The sequence below is a fragment of the Amblyomma mixtum genome, chromosome 2 (assembly GCF_055824585.1).
Source record: "Amblyomma mixtum isolate Tamu chromosome 2, ASM5582458v1, whole genome shotgun sequence".
Lineage (NCBI taxonomy): Eukaryota > Metazoa > Arthropoda > Arachnida > Ixodida > Ixodidae > Amblyomma > Amblyomma mixtum.
Genome location: NC_143013.1, coordinates 47,931,399 through 47,956,757, shown reverse-complemented (window position 1 = coordinate 47,956,757; position 25,359 = coordinate 47,931,399). Strand labels below are relative to the sequence as shown.

The 25,359-nt window shown below is 51.6% G+C and overlaps 1 protein-coding gene across 2 annotated transcripts in view; it reads right to left on the bottom strand.

The window, feature by feature from the left end:
- Positions 1 to 1,729: 1,729 nt before the first annotated feature.
- The window catches only part of LOC149359244 (SEC14-like protein 2), a 78,069-nt gene continuing 54,439 nt past the window's right edge, over positions 1,730 to 25,359 (bottom strand). For both annotated transcript variants that reach the window (XM_089571519.1, XM_089571520.1), the window contains 7 exons: positions 22,502 to 22,596; positions 15,489 to 15,567; positions 15,070 to 15,150; positions 12,890 to 12,976; positions 10,516 to 10,622; positions 5,862 to 6,171; positions 1,730 to 1,965 (listed from right to left, as the gene is read on the bottom strand). In XM_089571519.1, the coding sequence (XP_089427645.1) occupies positions 1,853 to 1,965; positions 5,862 to 6,171; positions 10,516 to 10,622; positions 12,890 to 12,976; positions 15,070 to 15,150; positions 15,489 to 15,567; positions 22,502 to 22,596 (872 nt within the window). In that variant the 3' untranslated portion in view covers positions 1,730 to 1,852. The remainder of the gene's footprint in view (positions 1,966 to 5,861; positions 6,172 to 10,515; positions 10,623 to 12,889; positions 12,977 to 15,069; positions 15,151 to 15,488; positions 15,568 to 22,501; positions 22,597 to 25,359) is intronic.

Sequence of the window (25,359 nt, the reverse complement as noted above, 5' to 3'; positions counted from 1 at the left end):
GCGCCGACTCCAGACCCGTACTGCTCCCTACCCTATTCTTCTTCATGCCCGCTCCGCTACCCCGATCAATTCCTCTCCTCCTGAAAGCTCTGCGGGAAACTGGGGACATCCTCCTCACATGCCCTACCTTCTCACGCCCTCCATCCCCAACCATGGCGGACTCAGACGCGGGTTGGATCCCGACCGCGGAGGTCGAATTTCGATGGAGGCGAAATTCTAGAGGCCCGTGTACTGTGCGATGGTACTAGCGCAAGTTAAAGAACCCCAGGTGGTCGAAATTTCCGGAGCCCCTCACTACGGCGTCCCTCATAGCCTGAGTTGCTTTGGGACGTTAAACCCCAATAAACCGCCGCCGCGGTGGCTCAGTGGCTATAGTGCTCGGCTGCTGGCCCAAAAGACGCGGGTTCGATCCCGGCCGCGGTGGCTAGAATTTCTTTGGAGGAGAAATTCTAGAGGCCCGTGTGCTGTGCGATGTCAGTGCACGTTAAAGAACCCCAGGTGGTCGAAATTTCCGGAGCCCTTCACTACGGCGTCTCTCATAGCCTTAGTCGCTTTGGGACGTTAAACCCCACAAAACCAAAACCAAACCCCAATAAACCATAAAACCTTTTGCCTCACGCAGTTTTATTGGTAGGCCCCGTGTCGGTCACTCGTGCGCGTCTCTGGCTTGTTGAGTTCGCAATACGAAATCTACACACTAAATCGGACATCGTTGCGCTCCAGGAGACGAACCTAGCGGTGAAATTGGCCAGACTGCATATCAAGAAAAAACAATTAATCAGCAGAAGCCTACCACGGCCTTTGGTCCATAGATACATGACCGCAACTCAAATTGATCTAGAAACTGCAGGGGCACATTACGTATTTCTGCAGATGCTTCCCCGCTCTCGCTCAGAGGTTAGTTTTTTCATACTGAACCTCTACAGTCCGCCCAGAGGGGGACCGCTAGCTATTACCTCCCTGTTAAAGAAAGCCAGGGCACACGCGCAAAGCAACGCGCTTTTAATGCCCAAGGCCCCCCCCCCCCCCCCCCCCCCCACCCCCCCCCCCTTGGGCATTCTTGAAATGAAGTTGATAGTTCAGCGCTCTGTCCTGTCCTCCTTCTGTCTTTTCCTAACCGTGTTCGCGCTGCTGAAATCGTATGGATTCCCACCAACTAGCCCGCCAGTTTGTGTTGTTTAATTGTCTTGTTCCCTCAGTTTTATCCTTTCGATGAAGTTCGCGCCTTGCTCTTTGTCGCTGGACTTCTGCTGCAGTTTCCGATGTTTACGGATCGTGTGTAGACTTTTTCTGCTTTGGCGTGTATGTGATTTCTGCAGTCCTCTTTCTGCTTCCCACGTTTCTGCCATTTTATTAGTAATTTGGCGGGAATTAAGAGGACATAAGTCTGGCCAATCTCCCTAGGACTTCCTTTTATGCACGTTCGTCCTGTCAGTGGGTTTCTTTGTTTACTTATACTTGTGCTTGACTGGCCGTCTGTTATGGAGCGAATGTGACTACATGATGTCTTCCGAGAAGTATCACTAAATTAACAGCCAGAGCAAATCATGTCACTCACAACCCTATTGTGGCTTTTCCTCGTACGCCGTGGGTGCACCAAGTCTCGACGATTTCAGCAGACTCGCGGGTTATGTGCCGAAGGCAGTAGTTCACGCTCATTGTTGCTGTACAGTAATCGTCATGGCGGCCGATTGCTAAACATGCCCCCACTGAGAACCGAGATATGTGGTATGTGACGAAGAAAAAGTTTTATTCCATCGTGTTCCAAAGAACCGGTTCCTGCACAGTGCGCGCAAGTGTTGTCGGCCCGCATGCGCTCTGGTCGATAGCGGTGCTCGCTCCAGAAGAGAGGTCATAGGGCCGAGGAATCCGGCTCGTCTTTCTCCACTGGCGGAAGAAGCTCGACGACGTAGGCCAGAGTCTTGCTGTTGAGCCAGCTGTAGGAGTTGTCGAACTCCAGGACGTCTGCAAAGAGCGGGAGCCACAAGTTCAGGAGTGCACTCCAGAGTAGGTACTAAAAAGCGAACTGACGGCATCAACTCGTTCACATGGGTGATTGTAACCAAATCTAGCAAGTGTTTTCCTGCACGCCAAGAACTAAAACGGCGATGTCTAAAACGTAAGAATGCTTCCCTACCATCCAAATCCAAAACTGTAGTCCATGGTAGAGAGAGGTTGGGCAGATGCTTCTTGGTAATCACAAAGCGAACAAGGGACAGGAAACTTCATCGACAAGAGGACTTGTCTTCGTTCGGGTAAAGCGTTCATCATTGGCGGGGTTTAAATAGGGCCTTCACTCTTATGAAGCCCCGATGAATGGGAGGAGGTTGTGAAGTGGAAAGGGTGGATCATGTCCAGGCATGATGGCTGATCAAGATGATTAACCGGTTGTGCTGCAAAACTGTAAACACAAAGAGGCCAGCTCGGCAGAAAGGAATCCGGGGGTGGGGAGCGCGGAGAGAAAACGAGCGTGGGCTTGAAAGGCTGTGCGCCCAGCTGCGACAGGTGGCTTGGTATGACTGGCTGCGTTGACCTCAAAAACTCAGATAAAGGAGTTGGGCAGCATGGCAGAACGAAATACAAAGAAAATTAAAAATGAATTAAAAATGAAACAAGGGGGCGAGTTCAAAGAAAGCGTGAAAGGAAGTGGGGGGGGGGGGGGGGGGCGGAGATGAATGCGTAAGCCAAGGGTTCCTGAGAAACGAAAAGAAGAGATGCAGGGCCTAAGCTAAGGATAAATTGATCAAAGAGAGAGAGAAAAGGACGGGTCGGGGGGGGGGGGTGAAAAAAATTATAAAACGGCGTTATCAGGTACTGGGAAATCCTCTGACAATGTGCAAGGCTTGTTTAAAGAATTACGCCAGTGCCGGAATGTACGCGAGAGATTCTAAGATTCCTCTGGATACCTGCTCGTTGTAAGGTTTCATATTTATGGGTTATTAATGCCTGTGCAATTTCTGTTCCTTGCAGATTTCAAACCTGACTGAAGAATGGACAGTTTAATTAATCGAAGTTGTGACCACGTTGATAAAAATGCTTTGACGCTCTCTTCTGTACGTTCCTTGCTTTGTCGACTCGATGACCGTTATTTTGGCGCGCACTGACCGCCCGGTTGCTTCGATATATTGTTTCTGACAAGAGGAGCATTGAAGCATGTAGATAACATTGGACAACGCGCAGTTATAGCTAGTCTTTATATCGAAGCTGAAGTCGCTGGCCGTGCTTCTAGCAGTAGCGTCGCTTTGTAAATGATTACATACCTTGCATCTAGGTCGAGAGCACGACCTTACTGTTGGCGGTGGTTTCTTATCAAGCCTAGCGTGTACTAGGATGCATTTCAGGCTTGTGCTGCGTCTGTATGTTACCCTTGGTGCGTCGGGAAATATTTTCTTGAGACGATCGTTGCCGGTTAAAAGAGGATGGTATTTCCGCAGAAATATGGTTATGTTCGGAAAGATGTTCAAGTATTAACCAGTGTGGAGTAGATTTCAACAATAAGAGTAATTACTCATTCGTCAGAGCGCAGCCGTACGGCTACAGTGAAAAACGTACTCAGGATTTTCGTGCATCTCAAAAAAAAAAAAAAAAGCTGTCCCGGTCTGTAACCCAGGCGATCACCAGCAGGTGGATGGGATTCCCTTTGGAACGGGGTGGTAGGAGTTGCCACCATGCCCGTCTTTGCTTTTTCTTATATTTCCCTAAGCACTCCTGTCATGCTTAACGGTAGTATCTATAAAATCACCAATTTTGTTTATATATAATTTCTAATCCTGGACTTGTAACCTTACGTCACCTTCGTGCCGAGTAATCAATCTTTCAATAACTTTTTGCTAACTTTTAACGCAGATTTATTTACATGACCATTGTTGTCTCTAAACACTAGGGCCTCAGGGAGAGTGACTTTGTTTTGCACTGACATCCAGTTGGATACCGCCACATTCTGGTCTAAAATGTTTAATTGCTTCATCAGATTTACCACGCTGCAGATGTGTCATCTTCTTCGCTAGATTTCGTTTAGTAGCTTCGCGTTCTGAGGCACCCTGTTCTAGCTTCAAAGAGTGGAGCACTGCCTCTTGAGTTATCATAGAACGGTCCTTTCTAGATCTGATTTTTCGAATTTCTATATAGTTCTGTATTCTGCTTCGTTTCCATTGAATTAATTCGGCTCCTACCTTTTGCGTTTTTACCTGTCGCTTAAAGCTCTTTAATTCTTCGTTCTGGTGTCCTCCGTACTTACTGGTTAGTTTCATAGTCCTTTCCCGCCATTCTGAGTCAGCGCTCTTTCTGTATAAGTATTCTGTATAAGTAAATACCTTAGCTGCACACCTTTTATCTTCTGATTTTTTTCAGGCGTTCTTATACACTGGGATCCCTGTGCTTCGAACGACGTCCAGGCCACGTACCCCTGCACTGCCTCGTTCGTGGTTTTGCCGTGGGCACCTAATGCGCCTCTGCCAACAGCTCTCCTACTTTTTCTCGCGCCGACTGAATTTCTGCCCTTAAGCACAAAATCGCATTCCCAAAAGTATCACCTTTATGACTTTCCGAACGCATCTCTGTACTTCATTCTTAGAGATGCGTGACCTACGAAATCTGGAAAGAAAAAACAGCGCTAAATTCTACACAAACCACACAGAAAGACGGACAGGACGGTGGTTTGTGTAGAATTTAGCGCTGTTTTTTCTTTCCTGAACACAATGTCACACCAACTAGCCCAGCAAAACGTACTGTTAAACCTACGAAATCACGTCCCTGCACCCCCACACTCCTCCCGCGGCCCCGTCCACACAGACGTGCACGTTGCCCGTCTTAAGCCCTACCATTCAAACCCACCACCTTAGGACGCCCAGGGACTGTGCTTTTTTCCGCGCGGCGAAAGGGGAGGGGGGGGGGGGGAATGTTACGGTGCATAGTCGTGAGGTGAAGACGACGTTGTTTGGACGCACAGCAGGTGACGACGACGAGGACGTGGCTGTTAGTGCTTGGGGTGACTTGATTTGGTGTGCCTTCTGACTGCGGCCTGTCGCGCCTGCTGCTGAGCTAACCCCCGTAATAATCTAACATATAGAGTTATTTGTCAATATTTAACATTACGTAACGTTACAATGCAACATATAATGTGGACGCAACTTATCACGTTATTCCCATGTTCGCTGCTATCGGGAAAACGGTTAAGCGATGTGCCGCTGCACCGGCGGGTGGCTGTTTCAAACTCGGCCACTGATGGGGCTCGTGAGACCCAGGCTGTCCAGAGCTCCCGTAAGGCTCTTCCTTAGCGCCACGGTGGGCATATTTCAACTGCACTGAATGTGGCAACGATGGGCAGGTTGCTACCTTCCACGGTGGGCAGATTGCGATGACGTCACATGGTCACGTGACGTCTCTAAACGAAAGAGAGATTTCGCGAGGAATTTTAAAGTTGGTGGTGCTCTCTGATTGCTCAGTCCGGGTCACGTTACATCGATAACGTCATCAGGGAAATGAATAGTCAGGTAATTTGTTGCGGAGAAGTAGGGAACTGCATGACGACAGCTTAAGTGCTGCGACATTAATAAGGAAGCAAGGTTGCTTTCAGTCTGGTCAACAAATTTATGCAATTTCTTTCGAATAATCTGAGGAGTTTAGCAGTTCTAATGAAACATTGGAGAGAACGTGTCCGAAGGCTAACTTACAGGAAGTTGCATGCATTGCAGAAGCTTGCTTCGGCAGGTTCTGTGCAAATTGAGCAAGGGGAGCTGAATGCTTGGGACCCAACGGGACACGAGAAAGAAAGCTAGTAATTGCTTCTTAAATGTAGCAACTTTTTCGGCCCGAAGGAAATTCGTTCGAAACGACGAAGAGATGAAGAACTGAGCGCTCACACGTTCCGGGCTTGTCGCATACGAGGCTCCCGCGCTCGGGCAGCAGGCTGCACGACGGCACCCTCTGCGTCTCGATCAGGCACTGGACTTGGCCGCCCTGGGGCGGCTCGTAGAGCAGACCGAAGGCCAGGTCCCCGGAGGTCGTCTGGAAGGCCCAGCTCAGCCTCTCGCCGGGCCACGCCACGCGCATGCGCAGCTGCCAGCGGCTGCGGGGATCCACGCGCCTCACCGCCGCGCCGGCCTCGCGGGACAGCCGCCGCTCAGCCAGCGCCTCGCGGAACGAGGACGGCACTTCGCCGCCGGGGCACACCTGCAGGCACCATGCTTCACTGTTTATCGTCTCGACCGGGGCTCCCCTTTGCAGGACGCGCTGTGGTTCCGCCTAGCTGCACCCGTATTGCCTGCTTTCACGATGAAACGCTGAAATGCAGTCTCCTGAGATTTCTACTTCCGCATTCAGTTACAGGGAACGCGAGAAATGACCCTCGTGAATTTTGGAGTCCCGCTTTACCTTCTAGCATTTCATCGAGCTCATTTGTTATCACGCGGAGGCTGAATTTCGATGGAGGCGAAATTCTAGAGGCCCGTGTGCTGTGCGATGTCAGTGCACGGTAAAGAACCCCAGGTGGTCGAAATTTCCGGAGCCCTTCACTACGGCGTCCCTCATAGCCTAAGTTGCTTCGGGACATTAAACCCCAATAAACCAATAAACCAAACCAACCATTTGTTATCAGTGACCAAGTTATCAATGAACATGCTCATTTAGCCTTTGTCTTTGCACGATGTCGTTCCATCTTTCAGGGCGATCAGAGATGTCAAGATTAGTACGAATGCATCTTATTCTGATCCTTGACAACGTATATTCCAAAGCCTTTCCTGGCTCATTATCCTGTTCCTTCGTTTTGTTACCTCAGAAATCGATCGAAAATCTCTTTCTATTGTCCCCTGCACTTTCTGCTTATAAATCTAGCAGTAAGCAACTGCCCATCTCTTTCACAGAATATTCATGCGGGATCCTAGAGCATATAACGTTTAAACGTATTCTGGAGTACCATGGCTCAGTGCACAGGCTTAATGCGGTAACTCATTAAACTAAATTTGCACCGGACATTTTTCTTACCGTAGACACCAGTAACGAAACAGCTCTGCCATATTCAATGGTTTCTCAAGAGTTCGTTACGCAGTGCTTCACTCCACATCGCTGTGCAAACTGGGCGTAATTTTTCACGTTAAATGGCTAAGTGCTGGACTTGTGATTCCCTCTTATTATCGCTCCGAATTTGTTCTACGTATTTAACTATGTCGATTCTCGCGTAGCTTCGGGAGTTGTTTACTATTTTCACTCTACATTACCTCACCACAGAACTTCTAATGATTGTGATTTATAGCATCCCCGATGATCCACCTCCCGACTCAGTCTTTCGGTGGTGTACCACCTGAGAGAGGAACACGAATTTCATCAAAGCAGCTGAAATGTCTTTTCTCTCTCGATTAATTCAGCTGTTTATTACTTCGCAAAAGGTTCTCTAATAGCTTACATGTTGCGATCAATACATGTCGACTGCATAGCGCCTAAAGCAAGGCACTTTACGACGCACATTTACGCGGAGCTCCTCAAGGCGCTAAATCAACAGTTGCGAATCAACTTTTCTTTCTCGTTCCACAGACTTACTCGCTGACGCACCGGCAGCATTTCCCGCTACATTCCTCCCAATTTTTTCGAGTCAATCGCCGAAGCGTGCTCCGTGTTGTTATGGCCATACGAATTAGTTCTCCGTCCTGATATCGAGTATGCTTCAAACGTGTAGAGTCCAAACGAGCACTGTGACATTAACAAAATAGAAGCTGCGCAATGGAGAGCAATTATATTCACCTACCTCCACTACGACTACCGTTCTTCGGCTCTTCAAGACTACTCTTAGCGCGCAGTTGATACAGCCGTCTTTCGGAAGGTAATCACACCTCGCCATCTACAGCATGTAGCAGCCATCAAAATCTTGACATCCAGCCTGTTTTTGCACGTACAACGCTTTCGATTAGTTTTTTATTTACTTATTAGGTCCTCAAAGTCCCCATTTACGGGGCATTACATGAGCGATTACTGCGCGCTAAGTAGTCTTGAAGAGCCGAAAAACGGTAGTCGTAGTGGAGGTAGGTAAATATAATTGCTCTCCATTGCGCAGCTTCTATTTTGTTAATTTCACAATGCTCGTTTGGACTCTACACATTTGAAGCATACTCGATATCAGGACGGAGAACTAATTCGTATGTACTAATTCGTATGTATTCTTATGTAATTCGGGAGTATGGCAGTTATGAAAAAAAAAAGGATTTTCATTGGCAGTCTTGAATTGTTGAAGATCTGTTAAGGAAGCGATGTGCCCGGGAAGGTCGTTCCAATCGAGGGCAGTACGGAGAAAAAATGATTATTTGGAATGTTGTGGAATGGGCGTGCTGGGGGTAGACGCCTTGGGGATGGCTATGACGGGATGAACGATGGGCTGGAAGGATGAACTCGTAGTCGGATGGCAAGCTGTGAAAAAACTTACTTAAAAAAGCGAAAGGCGAGCTAGTTTGAGGCGGGATGCAAAAGTGCGAAGTTCAAGTTTCGATTTTAGTGGGGGTTACACTAGTGCGTTAAGAGCATTTCGAAAGAATGAATCGTAAAGCAAGATTCTCAATAGATTACGTTAAAGAACCCCAGGTGGTCGAAATTTCCGGAGCCCTTCACTACGGCGTCCCTCATAGCCTGAGTTACTCTGGGACGTTAAACCCCAATAAACCTAACCAAACCAGTAAATTAGATAGGTTAGTTTGGTGACGAGCGAATATAGAATGTGCGTGCTCTCGTTTACGTTTGAGAAGCGATATATAAGCGATTTCAGTGACTAAACGGGGTTCTATGCCAATGTTACGCCGTAAGTAGCCAAGGACGCAACTAGCAGAGTTAGCTATTTGAGTAATATGGCTATTTGAGTAATATGATCACTGGAGATATGAATACCTTCGTACTTGATAGCGTCGGTTCGAGTTATAGGACAACCGTAAAGAAGGTAGTTGGGAGATGAGCAGTTACGTCGGCGGTGGAGAGAGATTAAAAAAGGATTTAGGGATATTTATTTTCATGAGCCAGGTGTCGCCCCAATCTTGCACTTCGAGGACATCGTTCTGTAGCGCGGTAACAACTGATAGGTTATTTACGGAACAGTTATCACACAATCGTCAGCAAACAGGCGTATGTTGGATGCGTTGTCTGGTAGGTCGTTAATATAAATGGGGAAAAGTAGGGGGCTGAGTAAAGTACTTTGGAGAACATGTTACCGAACATGAGGGAGAGTTGTAATGAAGCTTGTTGTTGGGCTAGTTGGTGCATGACCTGAGTGGGAAACAGCGCACAAAAAACGAGGACGGGAAGAAGGTGTCCGTGTCACCTTCCCTCAGTCCTCATTTTTTGTGCGCGTTTTTTGTACGTAAATCAAATAGGAGATAATGGACGAAAGGTAATCGGCTTTTTATTGGGGTTTAACGTCCCAAAGCGGCTCAGGCTATGAGGGACGTCGTAGTGAAGGGCTCCGGAAAATTCGACCACCTGGGGTTCTTTAACGTGCACTGACATCGCACAGTACACGGACCTCTAGAATTTCGCCTCCATCGAAATTCAGCCGCCGCGGCCGGGATTGAACCCGCGTCTTTCGGGCCAGCAGCCGAGTGCCGTAACCACTGAGCCACCGCGGCGGGGCTAAAGGCGACAACAAACTGCAGACCTTTATTCGTACTGTGGGGTGTGAAAAATTATTAGCTTCGTTCATTATCGCTTTCCTATTTCCAGCCAGCTCCTGAATCACGCCCAAGCACTGCATTGTAGTTCTCTTATGTGCGTTCATTATCGGTCACGTGTGCTTTGTAGGCGAAGTTTCATTTCTGCCATATCATGCAACTTCCTCCAAAAAGTCTCTGTGTGACTTGACTGAATGCGTCGTTTTTTTATTTATTTATTTCAGAATACTGCAGGCCACTGCTTGGCCCAAGCAGGAGTGATTTTATATTGCTACACAACCAAAATAATAAAATTAAACAATATTAGCAGCACACGGATACAAAACATTCATATAAACAATACTAGCAGGTAAGTCACGATTTAACGCATCAGAAAAATTTTGCGAGGAAAAAACAGATGCCGGTAAAGAATTCCAATCTTGCACTGTTCTAGGGAAAAAAACTGTATTTAAAACTGTTAGTTTTGGCGAAAAGGGAGTAAGTGACAGCTCATGAACGCTCCGAATCCTTCTCACTAGAGGACGCTTAATGCCCTCCGGAAGCTTCAGTTTATTTTTTCCTGTTAAACTATTAAACAAGAACTCCAATCTATTAATCTTTCTGCGGATTTCTAGTGTAGGAATGTTATTTGATATCATTAACTGCGAGGGAGAGTGTTCCCTTTTGTATTTTCCGTATATGAACCTAACCGCTTTCCTATTAACTTTTTCAAGGACTATTATGTCCTTTCTCGTGTACGGGTCCCACACGACTGAAGCATATTCAAGCAAAGACCGCACACAAGTTTCGTAAGCCAATTTTTTCATGTGTGCTGGGGCAGTTTTTAGCTTTCTTCGTACGGTTGTGTGCCGAGAGACAAGAAGCAGCGTGCGCTAACCAAGTGGCTGCATCGGGGGTCGCCGTCGGGCCCCACCAGGTTTCCGCCCCAGTGCTGCGGCACGCCGTCCGGGTCCAGCCGTTCGAAGAGGCCCTTCCGCCAGTCATCTGCGCGCGCCACATTCCAGTGCTACAAGGTGGCGGCAAAAAGAAGCGAAGAGAGGAAGGAGCCAGCAAGTTTTATTCAGAAAAGGGAGTAAAAATTGCCTTAAGCGCATGACGCGATAGCGGTAATTCCCATATATGCATAATTGGTCGTTATCGACTTCGCAATCATAGATCCCCGGGGTCTTCATACCATTCATGGCTCAGTGGTGCAGCAGTTAAGCAATGTGCCCCTGCCCTGCGATAGCGAGTGAGGGAAGCCACTGGTGGGGTTCGGGCTACCCTGGTTGCGCTTCCCGAGCAAACTCTCGCGACTAGTCATTAATGTAATTGCCACCTGCCATGGTTGCCAGTTTGCCCACCATCCGATGGGCAGGTTATGATGGCGCCAGAAGACCACGTGACCTAGGTGGCCCCCCTAAGTTGCTTCTCCGGAGATATTTCGCTCACAGCTGCGACGACGATGACGCTGGATTTTCTGCAGAATTGACGGGCGCTTGACAAACTAATTTAAGATAACATCGATGACGCAAGCTACATTTTATTTATTTGACGCGTGCTGGCCAAAGTCAATCAGCACCTCGCACACCAAAAGTTCAGCGTCCCCGAGGTGGGCACCGGTGCCTGTGTTTTCATGTGTCAATGGCTGACAGAGTTTTTCAACCTAAGTCTTTCAAGACCCGTCGCATGCCCAGAGATGCACGTGTTGTGAATGCTCCTCTGCGTGCTTTTGGGAGCCTTGGCAGTGGAGTGGACGTGAATCCGAGGCGCCCACAGCGTGACCAGATGCGCTCCGCACGGGCAGTTTTACCTCCGATTGCTTCGACAAAATGGCCCACTGAGCTGGTTGACGCTTTCTCCTCCGAAAGGTGGCCTACCCATCGGGGCTGTGTCATCTGTACACGAGACTCACTCTGCTATAGAACTCAAGTAAAAGTGCTCAAGTAAAAATGCTCCAAGAGAACACCCACCGCACCTTCGCGTCATCCTGCATTACAGTGGGTGCGCCATTTGGCACAAAAACATGTATGGGGATGTAATTTTCACCATCCACGGTTGCCTCATAAGCACACAGTTAATAATAATGACATTTATTCGGCCATAGAGATGACAGTAAAAAAAGTAAAAGCTTTTACTTTTTAAGCTTTTTAAGTAAAAGGCGGAGTAAAAGGTGCCCACTGGCAGCTTCACAAAGCCTTGAACCCCCTACACTTTGGGCGTTAACACAGGAGGTCGAGATAAAATTGGTCCATTGCAATAAAATAAGAAGACAAAAGCAACACAAGTCAGCGTGAAAGAGTACTTAAAGGTGGCCACCACAAGAAAGTACAAAAGCATACATCACTGCCAACTTTTGCATCAAAGGACTTGAGGGAGAACAGAATACTCTTTCTGGGTCCAGCAATGAAAGAAGCAGTTGCTGAGAATAACAGGTTCAGCACTTTTCCCGACACACGAGTCAAACTTGAGAAAATGAGTTCGTTTTCAAGTGAATGGCGATGTAGCATAGTCTCTGGGATCGCGTAAAAAGCTCTGAACCGCAGTGTTCCTGCTAAATCGGGTGATGCACATTTTCTTGCAGCTTTTTATGCGAAAACAGCGTAATCTGTATAGTGTGTCCCTTCTTCACGGAGGTGTCCACCCCTTCCCTATGGCAGGCGCTCCTCGTGCCCTGAACTGTGCTACGAATTAAGCCGCCACAAAGGAGACAGTGGCACTTTCCCTGCAAAAGTCCGATGGCTCGTTTCACTCTTTCAACTACGCGTGGTCAGTCCCGACCGAAGGCACGCTGTAGTGGGGACAGCATTATCAGTGCTCTCCGCCGTGTACAGGCGCGGACAAAAGTAAACGGAGCACGCAACTGTCTTCGAATATTTTTCACGCGTCATCTCATTGAAATTTCCAGCAGTGGTACGCGCATGCTGGCAGCGGAGGTTGGTGGGTTTTCTTGTAGACAAACAACGCTTCTTCATTACCAATGGAGAAAGCGTGATTGCACTTCGAACGCAATAGCGTGCTCTGTTTACTTATGGCCGCGCCTGTACTTCCCACTGACACGGCCATGAACCTGTGGTGCAGAATACTGCGGACCGATTTCCATGCATCAGTGCGGCCGACACTTGCAGGTTTGAAAGCGGCACCTAACGTGGGACAGCTACACGGAATCTGGACTGCGGAATACAAACGCTACCCTGAATCTTGTACTGGTATTCGTAAAGACGTGCCGTTTCGCCCTTGGCGGGAAAGGATTAACAGGGCCGTTTGCTCACCTGTGCTGTATATGGCCACCTTGTTCACCGTTCGTTCTGTCAGAAAAGGACGGACGACCTTCCACAGGAGGGGGAAGAAGCGCGGCGCTGCGAAGGAGAGAGGAAAAATTAAGTGCTTAGAAAAATTCGGCAGAGACACTTAAGACTGCTTGCATGTGAGAATGCGAAAGCTTTGAAGTGCTGTGTCATGCTACGTTGCAGAATTGTTTGGTTTACGGGGGTTTAACGTCCCAAAGCGACTCAGGCTATGGGAGACGTCGTAGTGAAGGGCTCCGGAAATTTCGCTGACGTGCGCTGACATCGCACAGTACAAGGGCCTCTAGAATTCTGCCTCAATCGAAATTCGACCGCCGCGGCCGGAATCGATTCCGCGTCTTTCGGGTCAGCAGCCAAGCCGTTGCAAAATGATTGTGTCATGAGCGATGACTATGACTACAAGGTATGAGTATGCATACTTTGTACAAACTCTGTACACCTTTATTTGTAAGTGCTGAGTCATGCTACGTTGCAGAATGATTGTGAGTCATGACTTTCATAGGTCATAGTGCGTTACGTTTCATCATTCATGACTATACATGTTCGCTTACATGCGTTGCGACATCATACAACGGTGTTCTGACAACCTCTGAATTCCGTGCCATAGACGGCGGATGCCGGCCTTCGTGCTAACAGGACATATAAAGATTTAGCATTAAAGGGCAACTGCCTAGGGTCCGGACATTTTTTAAAAACAAGCACACTGCATAGATGAGACATCGATCAGATAACCTCTGCAAAATACTAGAGCCATGCGCGCTCCGAAAAGCTGTAAAAATTCAAATCAAATCCCGCTCGTTCTTTCCTTCCACAAGCAAACGTCCTCGTCCTCTACTCTGCTCGTTTGACGTCATACGGAACACTTTCGCTAAAGGCATTCCATTGGTGTGTCGTTCTGACTGACAACCGAAGGCTGGGCGTAGCCGGGGCGTCGCGTCGTCTGCTCGTCAGCGCCTTCCATTTTGGCACATGCCTACAAGCCCGCATGAAGGAAAAAAGAATCAGGAGGGAGCGTACGGCGACTGCCTTGAACCCTAGTCGTAAAACGTAAAAAATAGTAAAACGGAGAGAGTCGGTTCCCTCCTGCCGTGATCACGGCACGAGATAGCCCTCTGCGTGCGCGCTTCTTCCTCAGTTTTTTTTTTTTTTTGCTCCATGCAAGTCCCCCCAAAACAAGGTTTTAGTTGTGCCATTTCATGTATGCTTCAGCGTGGTCTGCGCGTATGCCATGTCGTGTGTAGTGGAGCCTTTCCCTCTCTCGCACACTCGACCGCTCCGCACGCACACTGCTTATCGTTCGTGCATCTTGTCTATGCCGAAGTGTCTGAGCAGAAATTTGCCGAAAACCTTCGCTTAGCATCCTCTAGGTTTCCATGTTCCACAGATGCGGCCAAAGTAACAAGGTGAACGCTTCGGCGCTTGGATTTTTCTCGTGCGTTCCAGCGAAAAATACGAAGGTTTCCACTGTTTATACATACGCGCGCGCACCGGCGGATTTTCGTGCCATATCTAGGAAGTTTTTTGTGCTGTGCCAATTGAGGCAAGAGAAGGGTTTGACCGTTGAAGTGTGCTTAACATTATTATGGCCGAGACTGTCGCCAGCACTGTGCAGCCGGCTCATTTGTCGCCCTTATCACGCCGGCCAGCGTGTGGACTTCGCTTCTGGCTAGTCTTCAGACAGTCTGTACTTACATGAGTAGCCATGATTGCATCATCACTATTAGCAAAAATTATGGGGGCACAGTTTTTGTAGAATGTGTTTGGTTTGGTTTATTGGGGTTTAACGTCCCAAAGCGACTCAGGCTATGAGGGACGCCGTAGTGAAGATCTCCGGAAATTTCGACCACCTGGTGTTCTTTAACGTGCACTGACATCGCACAGTACACGGGCCGGGACGTTAAACCCCCTAAACCAAACCAAACACATTCTAGAATAACTGTGCCCAGAAAATTTTTGCTAATAGTAAAAAAAATATCTATAAAGGTGACGATGTTTTCAGTCTCTAAAACCTCACTAAACATTCAAGGCGTAGCAGTTGTCAACCGTCTCTAAACTTCGAACACAAACGTTTGCGCACTATCTACGAATTGTAGCGAAATCATTAAGTGGCACGCAGTGAGCATCGCATCAAGACAGATACTCACCGTTGATGACGTAGGCCTTCTCCAGGATTTCGGGATAATTGTCCTCGTAGGCCTTCAGCATGTCAGTCAGCAGGGTGATGACTGCAAGATCACAGTACGCGCGTTGACAACAGGCGAAGTTTATGAAGAAAGCTCATCACATCGCGGAAGCACGAAATGCTTTTCAGCACCGGCATATCCCATTCTAAGACGAAACGTGCACGTAGTTCTCTCAGAATTCTTTGACCGTCGCCTTTCCTTTGCCCCAGCGTCGAACCCGTGCCCAGATGTAGGCGTCACGCGCCGGCCCTCGAGTCATCAAGCAGCCGGCTCCGCAGGGATCGGGACGGACACGACGGGGAAACCGGCAGTCATCGGGAGGCTAGCAGCTCAACCGCAGTTCGCTAAGAAACCAGCGGAACCGATGGGAGAAGACTTACCTTGCCACGAGTATAGCTGGCGCAGCGAAAAATTCTCGAAGTCGATGATGAAGAACACGGTCTCGATCACCTTGTTCATCTGCAAAGAAATGCAGCCGCTGAGAAAGTGTGCTTCAAAGAGTGCCCGCGAGGCATATCCTCATTTCCTTCTGTTTTTTTTTCTTCCCCATAATGAAAAGTGTTAACCGCCTCGAAAGGGGGACTCCAGACACAACAGGAGGAATCAGTGTTTGCCGTGTTCCCGCGTACATGGAAGAATATCGATAAAAGTGGCGGGAGCATCATTTAGCGGACAGTTTTCGCCTCCATGGCGCTCCTAATGCTATGCCATTAAAAACTTAAGGGGATGCTTAAGCTCGGCCTCAAAGCGCAACTGCACAAATTTTAGAGAATTCCGCGCTATTCAAGTGTTGAGATCTATACGGGCTCTTGGTGAAGCATGTAAAGTGTTTTTGCGCTAGCATTTAAAATGGTAACGTAATCGATAATTTAATTTTATGGTTTCTGCGCGCAGCACCCCAGGTGTGAGGACAAGCTTGGTGTGACGTCACGGAAAGTAAGATTTCAAATGTCAGCTGCAGTAAACCACACGCTGCCGCGCCTCGTTGGATACTGCCACAGAACGCTTTTTTTTTTTCTGCGAACGCGAGCGTTTATGCATTGGAAATGAGCCGGTTCCGTCGATTGTGTCATGATGACCGAGTCGATTGACCGAGTCTTGGCCGAGTCAGCTGACCGAATCAGCCGAACCTTAGAGAGGGCACGCTGCCCACAAGTTAGCTGGAGCACCATGCACATGTGTTGGTCAAGTATTTGTGCTGCATGCAGAGAATGCCTGCACTCAGGGTTTACTGCCTGCGGCTGTCATGCATTCTTACGCACATTCCGTTCATGGGCGGAAAAGGAACAGCGCACACAGGCTGCAGAACGGGCTGTGTTTTGGGCCGTGTCTCTACGCGGATTAAGCACGCTTCAGTCGCCTTCTCGCTCTGAGCGAGCGCGTTTCAGTTCGCTCTCGTTTTTGGAGGAAATGTTTAAATTTGCGGACGCGAATAGTAAGTGATGCTGTCTGTTTGGCCTCCGAGAGGTTACACTATCTAAGATTCATCTCGACTGATTTTATAAGAAGACTGCATTCACTTTCTTCGCATGCCGTCGGAGAGTCTGCAGGAAGCTCAGAATCACTGCGCGAGAAAATTTCCAACAAGACGACGGGCCTTGTGGTCCGAAGGGACCTCGCGCAGGGGAACGCCGGTGGCAGGCAGCGCGAGCGGTCGCACGCCACGTCGGCTCTACCAATGATCGCTGTTATTTGCGGTCCTCAACTCTTTCCCGTAGAAAGCTTGGCACCATCGTCTCCGGCAACCTAAGCGGCATTCGTGGACACCACATTTGCCAAGGTGCGCTGAATTTTGTTCCATTATCAGTGCTTTGAAGACCTCGCCCCATCTCTGCGGCGCTAAGCCTGACGGTGGCAAGGCCTGCGCCGGCAGCGTTCGGGGTTTCCTCTGGGATTCCTCGGCAATGGCGGTCCAAGGCCAAGTCACCGGATACGATCCCACCTCCATAGGGATCGTTAACATGGAAACCGTTCAACATGAAGAGCCTCTTCCCAGCGAGGAGGAATACCTCCAAGACATGGTCCGCGTATGGCGCGGACGCAGGAAGACTAAGGCCTCCAGGGACGCCAACACGGACGCCGGCCAGCAACGGGTGGCGGGACGCTCTGCACATGTACAGGGCGAGAACGCTCAACATGCAGCTGTGCAACAAGCAAAACAGCCCCGGTGGCGGCCGCAACACACGCCCCGCATCGGGAAAGACGAAATCATTGTGGTGCTTAAGCCACGAGAAACCATCGACCTGAAGGCCACCTTAGGTCCCGGACAAGCCGGCGCTGCCGTTCGCAGCATCCTCGGGGACGCCGCAAGTGTGGGGCTTGCAGTGTGGCCCGTGTGGGAGCAAAATGTGCTCGTCTGCACACTGAAATCAGTGGAAGCTGCGGAGAAGCTGCTCCGGGACGTCATGCTGCCGGTCGGAGGCCGCACGCTGCTATTCCGGGGCCACCCTAAGCTCTCCGGCGAATTCTGCAAGGGCGTCATCACCGTCTCCCCGGACGAGACATCTGAGACTGTCAAGAAAACACTCAGTGAGGACCCCAACGTACTATCCGTGCGCAAACTGGGCAAAACGCAGGTTGCTGTGGTCACCTTTGTGGGGACAAGGGTGCCGCGGACCGTGCTTTATAGTTGCGAGCGTCTCCCCGTCCGCTTCTATAAGAAAACGATCCCTGCCTGCCCTCGCTGTGGCACGGTGGGGCATCGGGCCGACGCCTGCCCGCGGCCGCAGCCTGGACGCTGTGAACGCTGCGGGGCTCAGGTTGCTGCTGCTCCTGACGGTGGCCCAGCTGAACATCAATGCTCCCCGTGCTGCCTCATCTGCGGAGGCAGCCATCCCACCGGAGCGCCTGGCTGCGCGGGCAAGTACCGCAAGGTCGTCAAGCCAGGACGCCCACACACCCCAAAGCAGAAGCAGACGCCGGGACCCAAAAAGGCCCAGACGCCCACGGCCGGACCCAAGCAGGCCCCGGGGCCCAAGCCCGAACCCAAGAAGGCCCAGTCCGGGCCGCCAAAATTTGTGAAGTCCGGGAACCCGACGAGGCCGCCGGTCCTGAAAGCCGAGGATTTCCCACCTCTGGTACCGCGCCAAAATCAGGTGAGCAGTTGGAGTGGGTTAGTCTCTGGGCCCACCCCCCCTCCCTCCCCCACCGAATCCGCCCTACAGCGGCAGGTAGAGGAGCTCAGGCGCCAAAATCAAATTCTCGCCCGTAAAATTCAAGAATTAGAAGCTAAGCAGGCCGGGCAGTCCGAGCCCATGCAGAACGCTGAGCCTGAGGATAGTGATGACGGATCCTCAGTATCATCTTGCCTAACTAGCGTCTCGCGGCAAACCGCGGACACGGTGGTCGATTCGGCCCCCGCGGACGCCGGCCGCTTCGAGGCCCTGGAGCGTAAAGCCGAGCAGTTGGAGGAGCGGGTGGCAGCGCTCCCGAACCAAATTATGATTGCGGTCCGCGAGTCCTTTCAGGACATGTTCAGTTCAGCATTTGCTACAATGCTTCCCGACATTGCGGCCCAGGTGACTGACTCTGTCCTTAAGGCGGTGCAGCCCTGGGTCAGCTCCCAAATAAAAAATTATCTCTCCTGCGACTCCCCGCAGCTAAAACGTAAAATAGCTCCTCGACAGGCAGCGGAAGAAAGCGGTTCCGGGCCGATAGCCGCGGCGTTGATGCAACCCCTACCTGGGGCTGCACCGGCCTCCGAACCGAGTGGCTACCCAGCACTGTAAAATAAAAACATCAATATGGCTGGCAAACCTTCTCAGAAAGCTAAAAAATTAGACCAATTCGAAATCATTCAATGGAACTGCAGGGGTTTCAGAGCCTGCAAAAAACGATCACATCTCCAGCTCTACCTGCAGTCCCTTGGTGACATGCCGGCGCTTCTTGCTTTGCAAGAGCCCGGCAATGATGCTAAATTCTCTGGGTATAGCTCGTTTCAGGGGGGCCCCTCGACCTGCATCCTGGTGCATAAAGCATACACCGCGATTCAGGTCGATCTTGATCTGGAGACTGAGCAAGAATACACCATGGTGAGGGTTCTGCCTCTCAGGCGCCGCGACCCGTCAATACATGTGCTTAATGTGTATTGCCCCCCGCATAAGCCGCGTGTTACTTTCAGCGAAATTTTCTATCGTGCTCTCAAGTCGGCTGACAATGAACCCCTGGTGATCATTGGGGATTTCAACGCACCCAGTCTACATTGGGGCTATCACTTCGAGAAATCCAGGGGACGCAAGCTGGCGGAGCTCATCTCCACCCTTCGTCTTACGTTGCTCACGGATCCGTCTTGCCCCACACGTGTGGGCAACTCGGTCACCCGTGACACGTGTCCTGACTTATCTCTGGTTAGGAACACTACAAACGCCACATGGGAGAACCTGGGGGATACCCTGGGCAGCGACCACTGCCTTCTCCGCATCACGCTTTTGGCGAAGGCAGCCCGTAAAAAATGTGCCAGGCGAAAATAACCAATTGGCACCAATTTCGAATTCAGGACGTCCCTCCGGTACTATTCTCTGACGGCTATGCGGAGTGGGCAACACAGGTCACCAACATACAGAAACAACACAAGCAAACACTTCACACCACCGACGAGATCCCCGCAGTGGACAATCACCTCCTGCATCTGTGGGAGGCGCGCCGGAGCTTAACAAAACGATGGAAGAAACACAAGACGAATCGCAAGCTTAGAGCTCGTATTGCACAACTTACGGAGCAGGCTGCGGCATATGCCGCCCAGCTCACAGACACCAATTGGATAGAACGCTGCAACTCGGCAGCGCGTCAGATGAGCTCGAAGGGGACTTGGCGTCTCTTGCGCAGCCTCATCGACCCTTCTCAAACGAAAGGGGAGACGCAAAAACAGCTCCGGCGGGCTCTGCACGGGTACCAAGGTACGACGGCGCAACTTGCGGACACTTTGTGCGACAGGTATCTCTGCCGCACAAACGACCCGGTTGGGCCCGAGTACACGTACTCCGGCAAGCCAAATCAGGATTTAGACGCCCCTTTTGAGTTGCATGACCTTAAGGCGGCCCTGGCTAAAATGCGCTGAGGTGGGACACCGGGTCGGGATCGCATAACAGTGAAACTGTTGGCGAACCTCTCCGACTGTGCATATCTCCATTTGCTACAATACATAAATCAGATCTGGGATGGGTGTCCGCTCCCACTCGAATGGAAAACATCCCTCGTAACGTTCATCCCCAAAGCAGGTAAAGCCGTGACTACGGACAACTTGAGACCCATCTCATTAACCTCGTGTGTGGGAAAGCTCATGGAGACGATGGTTCGGGATCGCCTCTCTCCATACATGGAAGGTAAGGGCCTCTTTGCAGACACTATGTTCGGGTTCCGCCCGCACATGTCTGCACAGGATGTCCTACTCCAACTACACAGGGACATAATACGACCCACAGCCATGCAACAAAACGACAAGGCCATTCTCGCCCTCGATCTTAAGGGGGCGTTTGACAATGTTAAACATGCCACCATACTCTCTAACTTGAACACCACTAACTGCGGGGCGAAGGTCTTCGCCTATGTCAGAGACTTCCTCTCTGCGCGTCAGGCACTCCTCCGGATCGAGGACGAGGAGTACGGCCCGTACTCTATGGGTACACGAGGTACACCACAGGGGGCGGTGTTATCACCGCTCCTTTTCAACATCGCCATGATGCACCTGCCCGGCCGACTGGCTCAGGTAGATGGCATAAAACACGCACTCTACGCAGACGACATTACAATCTGGACCACCGAGGGGAGCCTTGGGGAGATAGAGGACCGCCTTCAGCAGGCCGCCACCATAGTCGAAGCATATGCTGCCGACTGTGGTCTCCAATGTGCTCCCGCCAAATCAGAGCTTCTACACGTCAGGACAAACCACAAGGACAACACGTCTCTACACATATCTCTGTCAGGCGGTCCCATCAGAGAAGTGGCGGAGCTCCGGATCCTGGGTCTGTTCATCAATAACAAACTTAGGCCGGACTCTACTATAGCGAAACTCAAGATCATAGGTGAACAGGTAGGGCGCATGATCCGCCGTGTTTCCAACAAGCGGGGTGGTCTGCGGGGCAGGGACGCGCTACGGCTCGCCTATGCCTTCGTGACCAGCCGGATCCTCTACGCCGTGCCGTACCTACGCACCACCAAACAACAAGACGAGCGCATTGACGCCATCATCAGGAAGGCAACAAAGCGAGCACTGGACCTTCCGGTGGCTACCTCCAACGCCAAACTGAAGGCGTTGGGAGTGGTAAACTCCTATCAGGAGTTGCGGGAGGCCCACCTCGTGAACCAATATACGCGGCTATCGCAGACGGTGCCTGGGCGCCGCCTGCTAAACCGCTTACACATCCAACACACATGCATACCAGAGGGGACGGAGAATATCCCGGTGCTGTGGCGCCACATGCTCTTGGTCGCTCCGCTCCCGCGTAACATGGACATGGCTTCACATGAAGGCAGACGACAAGCGCGGGTTCGCACGCTTGAGAGGCAATATGGGTATAAAGAGGGCGTCTATTACGTGGACATCACAGGGCCGTCGCCCGCAGGATTCTTCACGGCTGCCGTAGTCCACCGGGGAATGAATGTCGATGGGCTATCTTTTCGGGCCCCAAATTCAACACGAGCGGAGGAAGTCGCAATAGCTCTCGCTGCCGCCGATCCAAAATCGAAAACGGTTATTACAGACTCTCGCCGGGCCTGTGAACATTATCTTGCAGGCGAAATATCACCTCTGGCCTCGCAAATTCTAAGACGCGCTCTCGCCGATCCAACTCGCACAAAAGTGATCTGGGCTCCTGGCCACCAGGGTCTACGAGGCAATGAGGCCGCTGATGCGGCCGCCCGAGCGCTCACACACCGGGCTCCTCATCCTAGCTCTCATGGCTCAGAAGCTCATAAACCGCTTCTGCGGTTCCGCGAAATCCTAATTTATTATTGCGACAGCCACCGTCTCTACCCGGCACCTGCCAAGGGGCTGAGTAAGGCGGAGGAGCGAACTCTGCGGCGCCTGCAGACAGGAACCCTTCTCTGTCCTGCAATAGCAAAACACTTCGATCCGAACACAGATGGGCGCTGCCCGCACTGTGGAGAGATCTGCGATATCTTTCACATGGTGTGGGCATGTACTCAGAATCCTCACCTTTCCCCCTCCCCCACCCCCACCCGAGAGGCATGGGAGACTGCCCTCCTCAACTGCTCCACACTGGAGTCCCAAAGGGCTCTGGTCAAGCGGGCGCGAGACGGGGCCTCGTCATGCGGTGTCCCGGACTAAGGATACCGACCATGCAGCAGGGTTATTTACTTTTTAACCCTCAAGCTCTCTTGATTAAAGTTTTTCACCACCACCACCATCGCGCAGGAGGTCTCCGCCAGCAGTCACCTGCACAGAGCTGCGCCTCAGGCGGTCCATGAAGCTCTCCAGCAAGAACAGCGCGTGTTTCTTGATGTCATCGGCTGGAACCACCTCCAGGAAGCCTGCGACGAAATGCGAATGCAAACGACATACTTCAAGCCAATGGCGATGCCGCCGAGAAGAGTGTAGACTGCATTGCGCTGACGGTTAAAGGGGACAAATTTATGACCAACTCTTCGAGGGGCAGTCTCATTGGAACCATCTATTTCTAGGGCTTAGTTATTCGCAGAATTGAGGTTCAGCATGATTTTCCCAAGCTCTGGTACACAGCTATATCACTCATTCTGCTCATCCACAGATGGTGCAATTCGTACCGGCCAGGGGAGGTGTACCCAGAGTCTTTTTAATAGCCACAAAACTAGCTTCTTACGCTGCTATAGAGTGGCCACGCCGTGGCGCTAGCGGTCACGACGGTGCGGATATGTGAGCTTTGAACACTGAAACTGGTTCCTTCCCTTGCAGAGAAGTTTATTGGACTGATTATTCATACAAAGGGACCATAGTCCCTCACAAAGACAAAAACACCAAGGCAGCGACTAGTGTCGCTCGGTACAAAAAAGCTATGAAACATGAACACGACGGCGACTGCTGCCGCCGTTCACACAAAATCATTCACAGCACAAAATGTTCAAAGGGTCCATAATGTCCAGGCATCGCGGGGAAGCATGCTCACTGAATACGATGAACGCGCACCGACACCGCGCACCACACACTCAATACGGCAGGAGCCGCACCGTCACGCGGCCCCCGCTGGCGGCGATGAAGCGGGTGCTCCACCGCCGCAGGAACTCGTCTTCTGGGAGGGTCACATGATCTAAACACGCCTGTTGAAACAGGCGCGCCCGAACCCTCTGCAGCATGGGGAACATGGCGCGTTGAGGCCGGCCCTGCAAGGAAGCGACGCCTCTCTGGCGCCACAAAACAAAGGCCCCAACACACAGCAAGAGCCGCACAAATGCGTCGCGCGGCCTGGTGTGCGAGTCGAGGCTAACAAAAAACATGCGCGACATCAGCCTCCAAAAAGTGCGCGCTACGACGCACTCAAAAAGCGCGTGTTCGAGGGTCTCTGTCGCACCGCACTGGGGACACCAAGAAGGAGCGATGCCCCACGCGGCGATGCGGACCCCCGTTGGGAGGACTCTCCAGCCTCGCAGCCAGCCGAAGTCGCGGACGTCTGGTGGTACCCAGTGCGACGTCAAGTCTCGCCACCGTACCCGCCTGCTCCGCTCTAGCTGTTCAGGTGTAGCCTCCTGGATGGCAAGGAGCTCGCAAACGCGGGAGGCCTGCGTCTGAGAGACGTCGACCTCGGGCAGGGTGGCGGTGAGAGACTCGGCCGTCCGACAGACATACCGGAAGAACGCCGGCTGCCGTTCGGCTGAAGGACCTACGAGTTCACCAAAAAAGAGCCGCCGCGAAGTCCCGAGAAGGTAGGCGAGGAGCCCTCTTCCCGGGTAGTCGGTGGCGTCGACCAGGTCGCGGACGCCTCGAACAGCAAGCACGCTGCACATTGTGCGCAGGTTGGGCAGGCTGAACCCGCCCATGCGCGTGGGAAGACGGAGGAGCGCGCGAGCGACGGTCTCCGTTTTTCCCGCCCAGAAAAAACTGCCACAGAGAGTGGCCAAGCGGCGCGTAAAGGTGCGCGGCGGACAAGCGACGCGAGCTATATAATAGAGCGGCGCGCACACCGATGACCTGATGATAAACGCGCGTTCCGACAGCGACAGGCGGAAACGCGCTGCTACTGTCAGGCGTCGCTCAGCGGTCGCTCTCAACTCGGTCCACGAGTCGCGGGCTACCACCCCCGAGGAGAGGAACACGACTCCTAGCACCTTACAAGCCGGGACCCACTCCACCTCGCCCAGCAGGTCCGACGCGAAGTCCCCGAAACGCAGAGCCTTGCTCTTGCCCCTGTTGAGGAGGGCGCCGGACAGCTCGCTGTAACTGGAAAAAAGCCGTGCAAACGCTACGAAGCTGTCCGCGTCCCTCAGAAACAAGGACACGTCGTCAGCGTACGCTGACACCTTCACCTGGCCCTGGCCAGGCAAAGGGAAACCGCGAATCGATGGAGACTCTGCTACGCGACGCAAGAGCGGGTCTAAACATAACACGAAGAGCATAGGTGACAGGGGACAACCCTGGCGAATACCGCGCTCTATCCCGAAACGTGCGGTCAACGCCCCGTTGAATAGCAAGCAAGCTGTAAGATCGGAGTACAGCCGCTCCAACCGCTCTACGAACTCCGGCGGAAAGCCGAAAGCCCCGAGAACTCCAAAAAGGTATCGGTGCTCGACCCGATCGAAGGCTTTAGCCTGATCGAGAGAGACAAAACAACCCGGAATTCCTGTTCTCGAGGTGACCGTGAACAAGTCACGCGTTAGTGCGAGAGACGAGAACACCGAGCGTCCAGGCACGCTGCAGGTCTGCGCAGGGCTTACGAGCACCGATGAAACCTTACTCAACCTTTTAGCCAGCAGTGACGCCACGATCTTGTAGTCTGCGTTTAGCAGAGTGATCGGGCGCCACGCTTGCGGGTCAGATCGACACCCGCCAGGCTTCAGGATGAGCACTACGCGGCTCTCTCGAAAAGACTCCGGCCTCTCGCCGTCCCTGACGAAGGCGTTCACCATCTGGAGGAGGTGATCCTCTAGGACGGTGTAAAACCTAGCATAAAAGCTGATGGGAATGCCGTCAGGGCCTGGAGCTGAGGCGGCGTTCAAGTTCTTAACGGTGGCGAAGAGCTCTTCCGCGCCTACAGGAGCGCTCAGCTGCGCGCCGAGATCGCTCGGGACCTGCGGTAGCGTAGCACAGAAACTACGGAGGGAGTC